This window comes from Crocodylus siamensis, chromosome 12 (genome assembly GCF_052110815.1).
Source record: "Crocodylus siamensis isolate JL-2025a chromosome 12, ASM5211081v1, whole genome shotgun sequence".
Lineage (NCBI taxonomy): Eukaryota > Metazoa > Chordata > Crocodylia > Crocodylidae > Crocodylus > Crocodylus siamensis.
The window spans coordinates 49,077,294-49,089,893 of record NC_143406.1 but is presented as its reverse complement, the minus strand read 5'-3'; the positions used below and the strand labels follow the sequence as shown (position 1 = coordinate 49,089,893).

The 12,600-nt window shown below is 66.0% G+C and overlaps 1 protein-coding gene across 8 annotated transcripts in view; it reads left to right on the top strand.

The window, feature by feature from the left end:
* The window catches only part of CASKIN1 (CASK interacting protein 1), a 51,618-nt gene that overhangs the window by 17,845 nt on the left and 21,173 nt on the right, over window positions 1–12,600 (top strand). For all 8 annotated transcript variants that reach the window (XR_016438745.1, XR_016438744.1, XR_016438743.1 and 5 more), the window contains exons 2-8: window positions 9,003–9,054; window positions 10,514–10,611; window positions 10,840–10,985; window positions 11,317–11,412; window positions 11,600–11,730; window positions 11,903–12,011; window positions 12,214–12,322. Coding sequence is in view for 5 of the 8 variants with exons in the window: in XM_090024335.1 (XP_089880461.1) it covers window positions 9,003–9,054; window positions 10,514–10,611; window positions 10,840–10,985; window positions 11,317–11,412; window positions 11,600–11,730; window positions 11,903–12,011; window positions 12,214–12,322 (741 nt within the window). In the remaining 3 variants the exon portion in view is untranslated. The remainder of the gene's footprint in view (window positions 1–9,002; window positions 9,055–10,513; window positions 10,612–10,839; window positions 10,986–11,316; window positions 11,413–11,599; window positions 11,731–11,902; window positions 12,012–12,213; window positions 12,323–12,600) is intronic.

Sequence of the window (12,600 nt, the reverse complement as noted above, 5' to 3'; positions counted from 1 at the left end):
CCGGGCCGGCTGTCTCCGGAGCCGCCTCAGCCCGGCCGTGGCCCCGCGGCGCTGCCACGTGGGCCTGGCTGCGTGCCGGCGGGGAAGGAGGTGGCATCTTGGCGCACAGAACAATAGTGGGAGGGGCGGTGGCGCCCCGGATCTGCCAGCCCGCATCGGGTTTGAGCGACACTACTTTGGGCTCTCGGTGGGGCGTAATTAGTAGCTGCTGCTTGGAAATTAAATCCAGCGTGTAATCATCTCTTGCCCCCCTGTGGGAACCTGCCTTAAGTCCCCCACTTCTCTTTCCTCTTGTGCCTTGGGTTCATCGGGCCCCCGGAGCGCACTGGGGCGGCACCGTCGCTGCCCGCGGGGCTGGTGGCCCACGCTGGTCCGGCCCGTGGGCTGGCAGGTGCGTGCTCCCTGGAGAGCCGTCGGCCACGCTGGCAGGGTGCTGCTTGTCGGGAGACAATGCCTCGTTCCAGTGCTAATTGCTGAACAGGCCTATTTTTAGGTGCTCTCGGGGAGGCGGGGGTCCGGGGAAGATGCGGCATGTTTGCCTTGTGCCTGTCATGCTAACAACCTGCCGGCACACTGTGGGCGAGGGCAGGGGAGCCAGGCCGCAGCCCGCGGGGCTCTGGGCTCCTGCACGAAGCAGGCAGAGCATCGCGTCATGTCCAGGTGCCGGACTCGGTTTCGGATGAGGGGCCCGTTGCACTGTAGGCTGCGTCCTGTGCGAGGGGGACGTTCCCTCTCCCCTCCCACTGCCCAGGGCAGTCCACAGCTCACAGGCGGGTGTTATCCTAGGAGACACCAACCCACCATTGGGAACAGCTTCTTGGCTTTGGAGGCTTTCCAGCCACAGCAAGGGCATCCCCAGCTCCTTCGAACAGTTCATGGCAAAAGCGTGTGTGCAGAGGCAGCCCCGTGGGAACTGTTCTGCCGTGGAAAAGCCACGTCTCCGAGTATGCCCACTGCTGGGCATGGCACGCGGCTGGCAAGAGGCTGCTGGCCAGGAGCAGGGGGCTGGCTGTGGTTGCACCCGTGCAAAACTCAGCAGAGTCTTGTTGCACGGGACGGGATCGGGTGCAATCAGTCCGGTCTGGCCGTAAGTCTTGTTGCGAGGGAAGCCGCAGGGAAACCTGGAGCCCGGAGAGGCTCAGTGGAGGCTGGCGTGGGTGCAGCGTGCGGAAACCCTGGCACTGCAGGGGGGCCAAAGCCAGCAGGGCTGGTGCCAGGGTGCTGGGGGGTGCAGATCCAGGGCTGCTGGGGTGCTGGGCAGCTGCAGCCCGTGCTCAGTGGCTGAGGCCAGGGCTGGGTGCTGCCTCGGTCCAAGGCGAGGGAGGCCGCAGGGCTGGGGGAGCCGTCTGGCACTGCTGCAGCCCTGGCCGTTGCACCAGGCTGTGGAGCCCGAAGACTGGAGCCTCTGTTCCTGTGCCCGTGCGGTGCCAGGAGTCCAGGCGGCCGGTGCCAGCCGGGCCCCTTTGTCGGCGTGCAGTTTGCAGCGTCTTGGGCTGGCCCTGCCCCTCGCATGGGACCTGCTCCTGGGAGCTGGGGCGGGAGCGGAAACGGCCTGGGGGGGTATCTCTGCAGGCATGAAAGGCACCTTTGTTGGGAGCTGGCAGCCGCCCCGGGCTGGGCACGGACCGGCTGGGCCCCATCCGTTGGGGCTGCCTGGGCAGCTTGCGTCGCCCGTGGGGGCGGGGGAGCCCACAGAGCCCGTTCTAGTGCTGGGGCCAGGCTGTGCACCCCCCGCCTGAGCGGCGAGAGAGGCCGGCCTGGTCCGGACAGCGCAGGAGCAGCCGGGGGAGCGACATGCAGGAGCTGGCTGGGCGCCGTCGGCCAGTCCCAGGGGCCCAGAGACCACATCTGTCTGGAGCAGGCTGAGGGCACCGTGCACCTCGACCCCGGGGTTAACGACATTTGCTGCGCTGCAGGGGCCAAAGTGGCCTGGCCGCACACTTGCCATGCGTCCTGCCTGCAATGCGCTGCCCCGGGCCCTGCCGAGAGATTGCAGGTGGCACGGGTCCCCGCTCCAGGTAACCCGGGTGCAGGGAGACCCGGGTGGGCGATAACGTGCAATGGCAGGGGCGCCACCAAGGGCGGCCGCAGCAGCGCAAGCCTCGCGTCCAGTGCATGGGCAGGCTGGGGCTGGACCCGCCGATCTGGTCCAACAGGCCCCGAGCGCCCTGGTCCGGAGCGTCTGGCGCAGCAGCTGCCTCGGGCTCCCATCCACGATGCCAGCGTGCTCGGCTGCACCGCTAAGTTGTTGCCGAAGCGTTCGGTTCGTCTGCTACGCAAACAGCAGGCTCCGCGTGGGCTGCGTTTGCGGGGCAGCCGCTCCCCTCCCACCTCCCCGGCGCGCACTCGGAGCCCGGGCCCGCATGTGCCACGTGAGCGCGGCCGTGGCTGCAGGCGGGGCTGCGTGGGGGGCCAGGAACATTGGCTTGCAAGCTGGGCACCCCAGGCCACGGCCCCGTTTCTGCAGTTGGAGGTGCGAGCCCTCGCCCAGGCTCCTGGGACGTGTGGCAGGGCGGGTGCTGGGATGGGGCAGCTGCGGCGTCGGGGGGCCGCTGGGCTGGGGAGTGCGGGCGCTGGAGCTGCCCTGGCTCAGGCTCCCCACTGAGCCTGTTGAAGACCCCGGGCAGCCCCACTGTGCCTGGTCCGGGGGTCCGCGCTGGGCTCATTTTGCCTCCCGCTCCATCTGTGGGATGCAGGACTTTGTCTCTGTGGTGCTTTAGTGGTGCTCCCTTCCCTCCCCAGAGGTGGCTGCATTTCAAGGGGATGGAGGAGACGCCTCTTGCTATAGGGTGACCCATGCCTGCGGGGCTCAGACATGCCCAAGCTGAGCTGGGAGAAGAAAGGGCATTGCTTGGAAGGCCTGGGATTGCAGGGGGGCTGCCAAGCAGTGCCCGGGGGGCAGAGGGCTGTGCCTCCAAGGAGGGAGTTAGCTGCCTCCTTCCCCGTGTGCTCTTGCTGAATGTCACTGCGACGAGAGCCGGCGGATCGAATTGGACCTGGCTGCGGCGCAGCGGAGGCCCTGGGGCAGCCCGCGGGGAGACCCGTTCCTCTGAAGGCAGGACGGGAGGGTCGTGCATGCCGCAGGGCGTCTCCGCAGGGCCCAGGGACAACCAGGTCGCGGCGTTTGCCTGGGCTCCAGCCCTGCCAGGAGCGGGCGGCTGGAGCGGGCAGCTAGCCGAGGTCCGCCCCTTGCTCCCTGGCAGGGCCCGGCTGCCCATGCCGTGGGCCCTGCTCTTGCCTCCGTGCAGCCGGGAGCCTCAAAGCACGTCCCCGTGCAGGCTCCAGCTGACTTCACGGCATCCCGGAGCGGTTGGCGGGACGGCCGTGCCCGCGGGGTCACAACCCTGTGTGCGGGACTTGGGAACGAAGCTGCGCTGCTGCGCCCGGTGCCTGCCCGTCAGCTTTGCTGGTGCCGCGCTCTGTGCTGCATAATTGCTGTTCCCCCGGCGCGGAAAAGGAGAGCTCCCGGCTGAGCCGGGAGGGGCCGTGGCCGCCGCGGAGGGATTGAGGGGGGCGTTTGTTTTCCCCCCTCCTCCCCCTCGTTCTGACTCAGCCCTTCCGGGGGGGTTCGCTGGCGAGTGCCGGGCCCCGTCGCATTTGTTGCTGGGGCTGTCAGGAAGACGCATGGCCGCTCCCCGTGCTGTCAGGCTTCGTGGAGTTATTTCCCATACGGTCAGGGGATGCACCACATGCACGCGCATGTGCGAACATCAGGCCGCTTGGAGGAGGGTCCCCCGGGTCCCAGTGGCAGGGGTGAGGTGTCTCTCTAGGGGCCCCGATCCTGCCAGCAGGCCCAGCCAGGCAGGCTGTGTTCAGTCCAGCTGTGCCAGATGCTCATTTCTGGGTGACGTGCTCCATCACGTGAGAAGGCAGCCAAGGGGCTGGAGTGCAGGAGATGCCCCCCTCTGCCACCCCCTTGCTAGTGCCCTTGGTGGTGTTCCCCGCTCCCCCTTGGTGTAGACAATGCACCTGCGAGGCATCGTCCCCCCAGGGCCCAGACTTAGCCTCTGGGCAGGGTCTGGCCTAGAGGCAGCGAGCCCCAGAGCCCCACCGGGGGGTCACTCAGCGGGGAGCCCTCTCCAGCTGCTCGAGGACCAAGCAGAGGCAGCTCTGGAGCGACGGCCAGCCCCCGTGCACTGGAGCGTGGGAAAATCCCTTTTTCTTGAAAAATGGTGTTTTTCCACGGGGCAGCGTCAGTGACAGCTCGTTGGCCCCCTGCCCGCCTGCCCCCCCCGCGCTGGCAGATGCCAAGCCAAGCATCTCCTCTCGGGGAGGGCAGGAGTTTCCTGGCGAGTCCTTCCTGAGAAGCGCTTTCGCCTTCCCAACCCGCTCGGGGAAGCAGCGTCCCGGCAGCACGTGGCCTCCCTTGTGGCAGGAGGCCTCTGCGTTCCAGCCGGCCGCGATCCACCCCAGAAGTGGCTGCATTTCCCCTGGTGCCGCCTTGCAGAGCTGTCCCCAGCCCTAAGGGAGAGGTGGCAGGTCCTGACCCGAGTCCTTGCAGGCTTGTGCCGGGCTCTCCTGCAGGAAGGGGCTTCTCCCAGGGACTCGGCCCCTGGCCTGGAGGAGGGGACGGCAGGGCTTATCAGCCCGGCGTGTGCTGCTTGTGCCCTCCCCGCCGCCCAGCACTGCTGGCTGGCCCTGCAGCCTGGCACCGCTGTGGCCCCCAGTGCCTCCCCCTCCCCGGGATCCAGCACCGCATCGTCCCCAACGCAGCGGATGGGGTTGCCATGGTGACCGCCCAGCTGTGCGCCATAGCGCTCGGGCTCGGCGAAGAGGCCGGTGGCCAACACAGTGGCGATGCTCCTGCCCCTGCCACTGCTGCCCGCTCACCGCCCGAGCCCCCGCCACCGCGCGCCCTGCGCAGAAGTGGGTCTGGCCGTGCCGGGGCAGAGCCGGGGGCTACATCACCCCTGGCAGGCTGCGAGCGAAGCGCGGGGAAGGCAAAGCCCCTCTCGGCACGGGGCCTGGGCAAGCTGACGCGCTGATGCCGTTCTCGGCCGCTGCGGCGGGATCGGGCCCCGGACTCCCGCGGGGGCTTTGGGGAGACACCACGAGTGACGGCCTGAGCGGTGAGCCATTGCAGGGCTGTGGACAGCAGCTGGGGGGGGTTCAGGGCCTTGCTGGGGGTCACGCAGGGCTGGGGGTGCCTCATTGCTCAGGTGCCCACAGCGATCTGGGGCTGCTCCAAGGCAGGAGCCCGCACGAGGCTTGGCCCCACAGAGGTGGCGGGGCAGGTGCCCCCTTCCTCCCTGCCCTTCTCGCAGGGGTGATGCCGACAGCTCTTGTCCAAACCCCACGGTGCTGTTTGCGCTGACCCGGCTTCCCCCCGCGCCAGTCCCGGTGGCCGTGGGGCGCAGATCTCCAGCCCGTCCCCGGGACCCCGTGATCCTGTTGGTACTGGGACGGAGGCCCCGAGCATGGCCGGTTTCTGCTTAGCATGCTCCTACAGCAGCCGCTCCAGGCACGGGCTTCGCTGCCAACCCCCGGTCCCCGGGGGACGGCCGGGCCTCTGCACAGCCGGGCAGGAGCCAGCACTGCAGGGGAACGCGCCCCGCCTCCCGCCTGGCTGTCTTCCTGCTGCTGGGGCTCGGATGCTGCGCAGGGCGGCTGCCGGCTCCTGGCAGAGGGGAGCCTTGCTCCGTGGATTGGGGCAGCACTGCTGGGTCTGGCTCTGGCAGCCCACCGTGCCTCAGTTTCCCTGCCTCTGCAATGGGGATTGCACCCGGCCTTGGCAGAGCCCCTGGGGAAAGCACGAGGGTGCAGCGGGGAGGGGCGAGCTCGTTGCGTGTGCATTCGTCGGCCAGTGAATGAGATGCGATGGGGCTGACGGGTGAAGGGGAGGGTGCAGACCCGATGCAGTGCTGGCCCCCCGGGCACGCGGCTCTGCGGGGCCTATTTACCACCTTTCAGTTTGCAGGTCATGGGGTGGGCGCCAGGCATGGGTGGATCTGGGATTTCGAGGAGGGGGTGCAACGGATCGTCCCCTTGAACACAGCCCCCGCGCTTCTCCAGACTTCAAGAAACTAGAAGCTTTCCTTATAAGCCAGGGGCCTATTCAGTGTCAGATCAAAGCAAAAAACAAGTATGACTATGGGAATGTGCATTCATTTGCTGTAGCCTGTATTCTGTATTAAAAGCACAAGAAATTAGGCATAAGAAGCATCAAAAGCAGTTGTTTCTTTAGCCCCATCATCCTTTGAATTACGTGCTCTCAGAGTCATAAAACAGCCCGACCTTCCCGAGCATCTTCCAGCGCTTCGCGGAGAGCAAAGAGGGTCTTGCCCCTCTGCCCAGGGTCAGACCGATGTAGTTGGGGCAGGAGGGGATTTTCCCCCAGGTTGGACTGGTATGGATTTTGCCTTCCTTGGCAGCAGGGGCACGATCTACCCGGGATCTCTATTAACTACCTTTTATAGAAGCAGGATTTTGGCCTCCACAGTCCCCTTGCTTCGCCCGTGGCAGGTTCGCGCGTGATGTCTTGTGTCGGGGTTGACAGTAGCTTTGCCAGGAGGTCGGACACTGGGTTTGTCTGGGCTGGTTTGCACAGGGCTGATCCTGCCTCAGGCAGGGGTTGGACTCGATGGGGCTTCTGGAGGCCCCTTCCTGCGCCATGTCTCTGCTCGGATGATTTCCACATTGAATTAATATTTTTAGCTGGAGTCCAGAACAGTCTGCAGGAGCTGCAGTACCAGGAGCAGCGAACAGACAGCAGAAAGGAGAGCTGGATTCATTAAAACCATTTTAAAAAGGGGAGAGAGGCATTAACACCTGTGGAGTGAAGAGTTTAGAAGGAATCAGGCTGACAATAATGAGCCAGGAAGTCAAGCAACTCCCTCGCTGCTGCTGTCACTGCCAGGCCTTGGTCTGGGTGCAGCTGCACCCCCCCAGATCCGCCCTGCGAGCCTGCTGGCCTGGGCTGTCCACAGCATGTGCCGCTGCGGCGGGGCTGCGCTCCCTTTGGAGAGCTGCTCGCCAGCGCCCTGCAGGGGCACCTGGCTGGACCTGAGTGCAGAGAAGCCGGGTGCTGAGAGCAAGCTGGCCCCGCGGCAGCACAGCTGCTACCTGCTGCCCCAGGATGGCGTGGCTATGCCAGGCGCTGGGCAGGTGTGAGCGTCTCCGTGCACCACCCTTGATGGCTGGACTTGTCCAAGCAGAGCGGAGAGAGGAAGGAAGGCATGTCTCTGACAGAGCGTCGAGCTCGAGCTCTTCCTTGGCAGCAAGCGCCCCGGTGCTGGCACACAGGTGAGCCCCGGGGCTCCCCCGCTGTGGGTCCGGCCTCCGCGCCAGGCAGCCGCTAGCCTTTGGGAGGCTGCCAGCAGCCCCTGCCAGCTCTCCGGCTCGGTTTAGTGCCAGGCTCCTTGGGACCCTGCCTGGTTTCCGGTGTGATTGAAAGGTGGGGAAGGAGCCGGGAGGCTCTGAAGGTGGCTGGGTGCAGCCAGAGGCTCTGGGGCTCCTTGCTGGAGGCAGCTTCCCAGGCAAGGGTGGGAGCTTCATCCCAGCTGCCCTGGCACAGAGGAGGGCACCGTCGTGGGGCTGAGGAGCACAGGGCACGTGCTGCGGGGAAGCGGTCTCTTCCCCGGGTGCAAGCCACAGTGGATGAGGAACAGCTGCCTCTCCCTGCATTGGTGAGACCCTCGCCTTGCCCTTTGTCTGTAGATACCAGCCCCGCATGTAGCACCTCTCTGGACTCCCGTGGATGCCCTGCAGTGGCCAGGACCTGGAGAGAGGATGCCCTGCATGTCTCTGTCGGACTTTTAGACAGCAGCATCCCTGGCCTTGCCACGACAGGGCTCTCTAGCCTGGCATTGCCTCCTGCCCCTAGGGGCTACTGTGTGGGCTGTGGAAATGGAGATGCCCCAGGGCACAGCAGCACAGGGGCCGTGGGGAGGGCAGTGGCCTGGGGCCAGGCTTGGCTGCAAACGGGCTCTCCAGGCTTGGCTGCTCCAGCCCTGCTCGTTGCATTGCCCTGAGTCGGTCAGAGGCAGCGTGGGCTCCTGGCTGCCTGCGCTGCCAGGACAGGGGGCACTGCCAGAGACGCTGCCTGGGCGGATATCAGGCTCCAGCGCTGGGGATGGCCTTGGCTGTCAAAGTCGTGCTTTCTCTGTTGAGGTTGTAGAGGGCGTCGGGGCTTGGGGCTGGGGGAGCTGCTGGAGGAGGCTGCTGGGCCTGCCCTGCCCTGCTGAGGAGTGAGGGGGCCTGGAGGAGATGCTGCTGGGGTTCACTAGGAGCAGCCTGTGTGGATTGCGGGGTGTCGGGGTGTCCTGCCTGCTCTGCCCATGGCCGTGGGTGTGTGTACGCGTGCATGGATGTGTGGGTGCAGTCCAGGGACTATGTAGGCATGTGCATGGGTGTGCGTGTATGCAGTTCATGGGCTGTGCATGTTCAGTCCATGGGCTGTGGATGTCTGCATGGGTGTGTGCATGCAAGTCCATGGAGTGTGTACCTATGGGCAAGTTCATGGGGTGTGCATATGGGTTGTGCAGTGTGTGCTCATGTATGTGTGTGCAGTCCATGGAGCGTGCATGGGGGGTGTGTGTGTGTGTGCAGATGCAGTCCATGCAGCGTGTACGTGAGCAGGCATGTACGTGGGTGGGTGTGTGTGCAGATCATGGGGGGGTACACATAAGTGTATGTGTTCAGTCCATAGAGTGTGCAAGCATGTGAATGGGTGTGTATGTGTGTACAGTTCATGGAGTGTGCATGTGAGTGTATGCAGTCCATGGAGTGTGCATGGATGCATGCGTGCGTGCACGCAGTTAGCACGTGGGGCGTGCGAGCCAGAGCCTGGACGCAGGGGGCACTCTGGCAAGCTGAGGACTTGCACTGACTGGCTCGTGGCCCCGGGGACGTCGTGTCTGTGGGCTGCAGGTGCCACCCTAGGGAGGCAGCATGTCGGACTGCCCCTCCCCGGGCCCCGTGGGCTGTGCCATCCTGCCGCTACCCTGGGCGTGGATCAGAGCACCAGGCAAATGCCCTCATTCCCCCTTCTCTCTCCCTCCTAGAGCTCCTCGGATCTGCGAAGAAAGTCAACGTCAACTTCCAGGACACTGATGGGTGAGTGCCTGCCCCGGAGCTGTGGCTGGGGGCAGCGCCATCAGCCTGGGGCGAGGGGCAGCATCTCGTGCCCCATCTTGCTGGCACCTGAGTGGGTCCCGGGGCAGGCTCTTGCCCCACGGGTTTTTCTCGCTGGCTGATGAGGGGCGGGATCCCGGGCGCCTCCTGGATGGATGCACGGATGGGACCGTTGCAATGGCAGACCCCAGACCTCGCTGGGAGCAGGAGCTGCAGCGGGTCGGAGCGTCCCCCGCCACGTGCCAGCTGCGGGTTAGCCGTGCCTGCTGCGATGAGCGATGAGCTGCGCGACAGCGCTGTTGGCTGGGAGCTCGTGGCCCACCTGCCCCGCTCCTCCCCGTCCCACCGTGGTCTGTGCCCCGCGGCGCGGACCGCTGAGCTGCGAGCCGTTCTCCCACCAGCACGGGCCCGAGTTTCCCTGTGGGGCTACCCCAGCTCTTCCTTGTTGGCTCTGGCAGGAGGGCAGTCGATGCCCGCGGGCAGCACAGCCCGCCTGGGGTTAGGATGCTTCCAGGAGACAGCCACGCATGGCGACGGGGCTGTGTCCAGCCGGCACCGAGGTGGATCTGCTCTCACGCGGCCACGTGCCAGGGCTCTGGGCACGGAGGCTGCCGGCGTAGGGTCTGCCGTCCCCACCAGCTCGGGTGGCACGTGGCCGGCTCCAGCCTCGGCCAGAGCAGCTGGAGAACTGGGTCACGAGGGGGAGGGGAGTCTGCGGTTCACCAGCGGCCTCCCTCTGTCGTCTGCCGATCGTCCCTCTCTCAGAGTCCTGCGGCACGTGCAGCCCCGATCCCGGCTGGATCGCAGCCCCGGCCTGCCTGGCTCCTGGCCTCGCCCTGCGGGCATCCCCCTGCCTGTGGCGGGGTGGGCTCTGCTGGGCTGTATCTCCTTTGGGGCTGGGAGGCTTGGAGCTTCCCACTCGGGTGAGCGTCTCCAGGGGCTTAGCTGGGATCACGCAGCTGGGTTTCCCACGACACTTGACCCCCAAGTTCTCCCTGGAGAAGCCTCCCAGTATTGCCCCGGAGCCGCGGGGCTCGGCTGGGGAAGCCTTTCCCCAGCAGAGATCCCTTGGGGCAGGTTAAGTACAGCCATGCATGGCAGAGCGAGTGCCACGTGCACCCTCCTTGCTCCGCTCCGTTTCTCCCGGCCTTGATCCTTGTGGCGCGTGGTGCGGTCCAGTGTAGCGCGTCTCTGCGAGGCTGCCAGGGATGGTGACTGGGGTCCCCCAGGCGGCTTTGGGGGGGGTCCTGGAGGGGGGCCAGACACAGGCCCAGCAAGCAAAGAGCTGCAAGAGGGGGGCACTGAGCCCCCCAGGCAGGGATGGGGGCAGCTCTGCTCCCTCGCCTTGGGGCCTTGCTCCAGCGCCCTGTGCCGTGCCAGAGTGATGCCCGCCGGCCTGGCCGAAGGAGCCCCTGCTTCACCTCGTGCTTTGCACCCCCAGGTTCTCCGCCCTGCACCATGCGGCCCTCAATGGCAATACGGAGCTCATCTCGCTGCTGCTGGAAGCCCAGGCCGCCGTGGACATTAAGGACAACAAAGGTGAGAGCGAGGCGGGGGCTAGCGTGCAGCTCGAGCTGGGCAGCCAGACCCTGCCTGGGCTGTGAGTGTCTTCCAGGGCACCGCAGTGAGCGGAGCTAAACACCTTGTCCGCTCTGGGTGGGGTGGTCCAGCCCAGGCCCACGTCCCCTGGCACCTGGACATTGCACCAGCCAAGAGCTGGCCGGACACGGTGCCCCCACTCAGCCGGGCGCTGCCTCTGCCCCGCAGGGATGCGGCCCCTGCACTATGCCGCCTGGCAGGGCAAGAAGGAGCCGATGAAGATGGTGCTGAAGGCAGGGTCAGCTGTGAACGCCCAGTCAGATGAGGGCCAGATCCCCCTGCATCTGGCGGCCCAGCATGGGCACTACGACGTGGTACGGGAGGTGCAGGGGCCCTGATCGCTGCTTCGTGGCACTGAGCTGCTGTCTTCATGGTGGGGCGGGGGGTATGTGGCTGCTTAAGCCTCAGGTGTCCCTGGGTCCGGACCCTCCTACCCCATGCATGGGGGCTCTGGACTTCTCCCCATCTCCCCATGGCAGCTCCATGGGCGTGCTTGGTCCTTTCCGGATGCCGGGGTTCTCCGCATGTGCTGTGGGTCATAGTGTGTGCAGGAGGGTTTGGGTGGGGACAGCAGGGCCAGTCACTCAGGAGCCCACCCTCCACCCCTCTGGGAGCATCGTGCTGAGCCAGTCTGGTCTCTCCCAGTCCGAGATGCTGCTGCAGCACCAGTCCAACCCCTGCATCGTGGACAACTCTGGCAAAACGCCGCTGGACTTGGCTTGCGAGTTTGGCCGCGTCGGGGTAAGTCCTCCCACGCCCCACGAGGCAAGGCCGGGTACTTCTAGGCACCGGGTGGCTGGGAGGAGACTCTGGGGGCATCTGTTGTTGCACCATGTTTGGGGGCAAAGCCCTTCCGACCAGTCCCCTGCACACTGCGGGCTCCAGCGCCCGTCCCCATGTCTCCACTTGCTCCATGTCGCTGCCCCAGGTGGTGCAGCTGCTGCTGAACAGCAACATGTGTGCGGCGCTGCTGGAGCCCAAGCCTGGGGATGCCACCGACCCCAATGGCACCAGCCCCCTGCACCTGGCCGCCAAGAACGGGCACATTGACATCATCAGGTGAGCATCGCGGGGGCTGGACCCGAACAAGTGGTCACGGTGGGAGGGAGCATCCTCCTGCTGGGACTGCTGTGCCAGGCTGTGGGCACCGACGGAGCAGGGGGCTGTAAGCTGGGCTGCTGGTCGGGAGCGAGGGGCCGTCTTGCTCAGCTGGCCCCTGCTGTGCCTGCAGGCTGCTGCTGCAGGCGGGCATCGACATCAACCGGCAGACCAAGGCGGGCACGGCCCTGCACGAGGCGGCTCTGTGTGGCAAGACCGACGTGGTGCGGCTCCTGCTGGATGTAAGGGCCCTCGCAGCTCCGCTGGGGTCAGGGGGCATGGACGACCTGGCTGCAGGGGCAGGGGCTGGTAGTGCACGCTCTTGGTGTCGTTGTGCATCCCCTGAGCGTGTACCAGTCCCCTTGAGTGCTGGGCAGGGGCTTGGGGCTGCATCCTGCTGTGCATGCCAGCTCTGGGCCCCAAACCCCTGCCTGTGCCCTGCAGAGCGGGATCAATGCCCACGTCAGGAACACGTACAACCAGACGGCGCTGGACATCGTCAACCAGTTCACCGCCACCCAGGCCAGCAAGGAGATCAAGCAGATGCTGCGAGGTGAGAAGCCCCCCAGCCCCTTCCCATGGAGGTGCAGGACCAAGGGGGAGGGGAGCGCACACCGTTGCTTGAGGTCAGGCAGGGGCTGCCCCCAGGAGCCAGCTTGGCCCCTACAAGGAGCGTGAGACAGGGCAGGGGGCTCCGGGTCTCTGATGCTGTCTCCAGGTTGCGAGGAGGATGCCGGCCAAGGCCTTGAAGTTGCAGCAAAGCACGTCTAGGTTGGAGATCAGGAGACACTTTGCTGTCAAAGCAGGGAGGCTGTGGGATGGACATAGGGG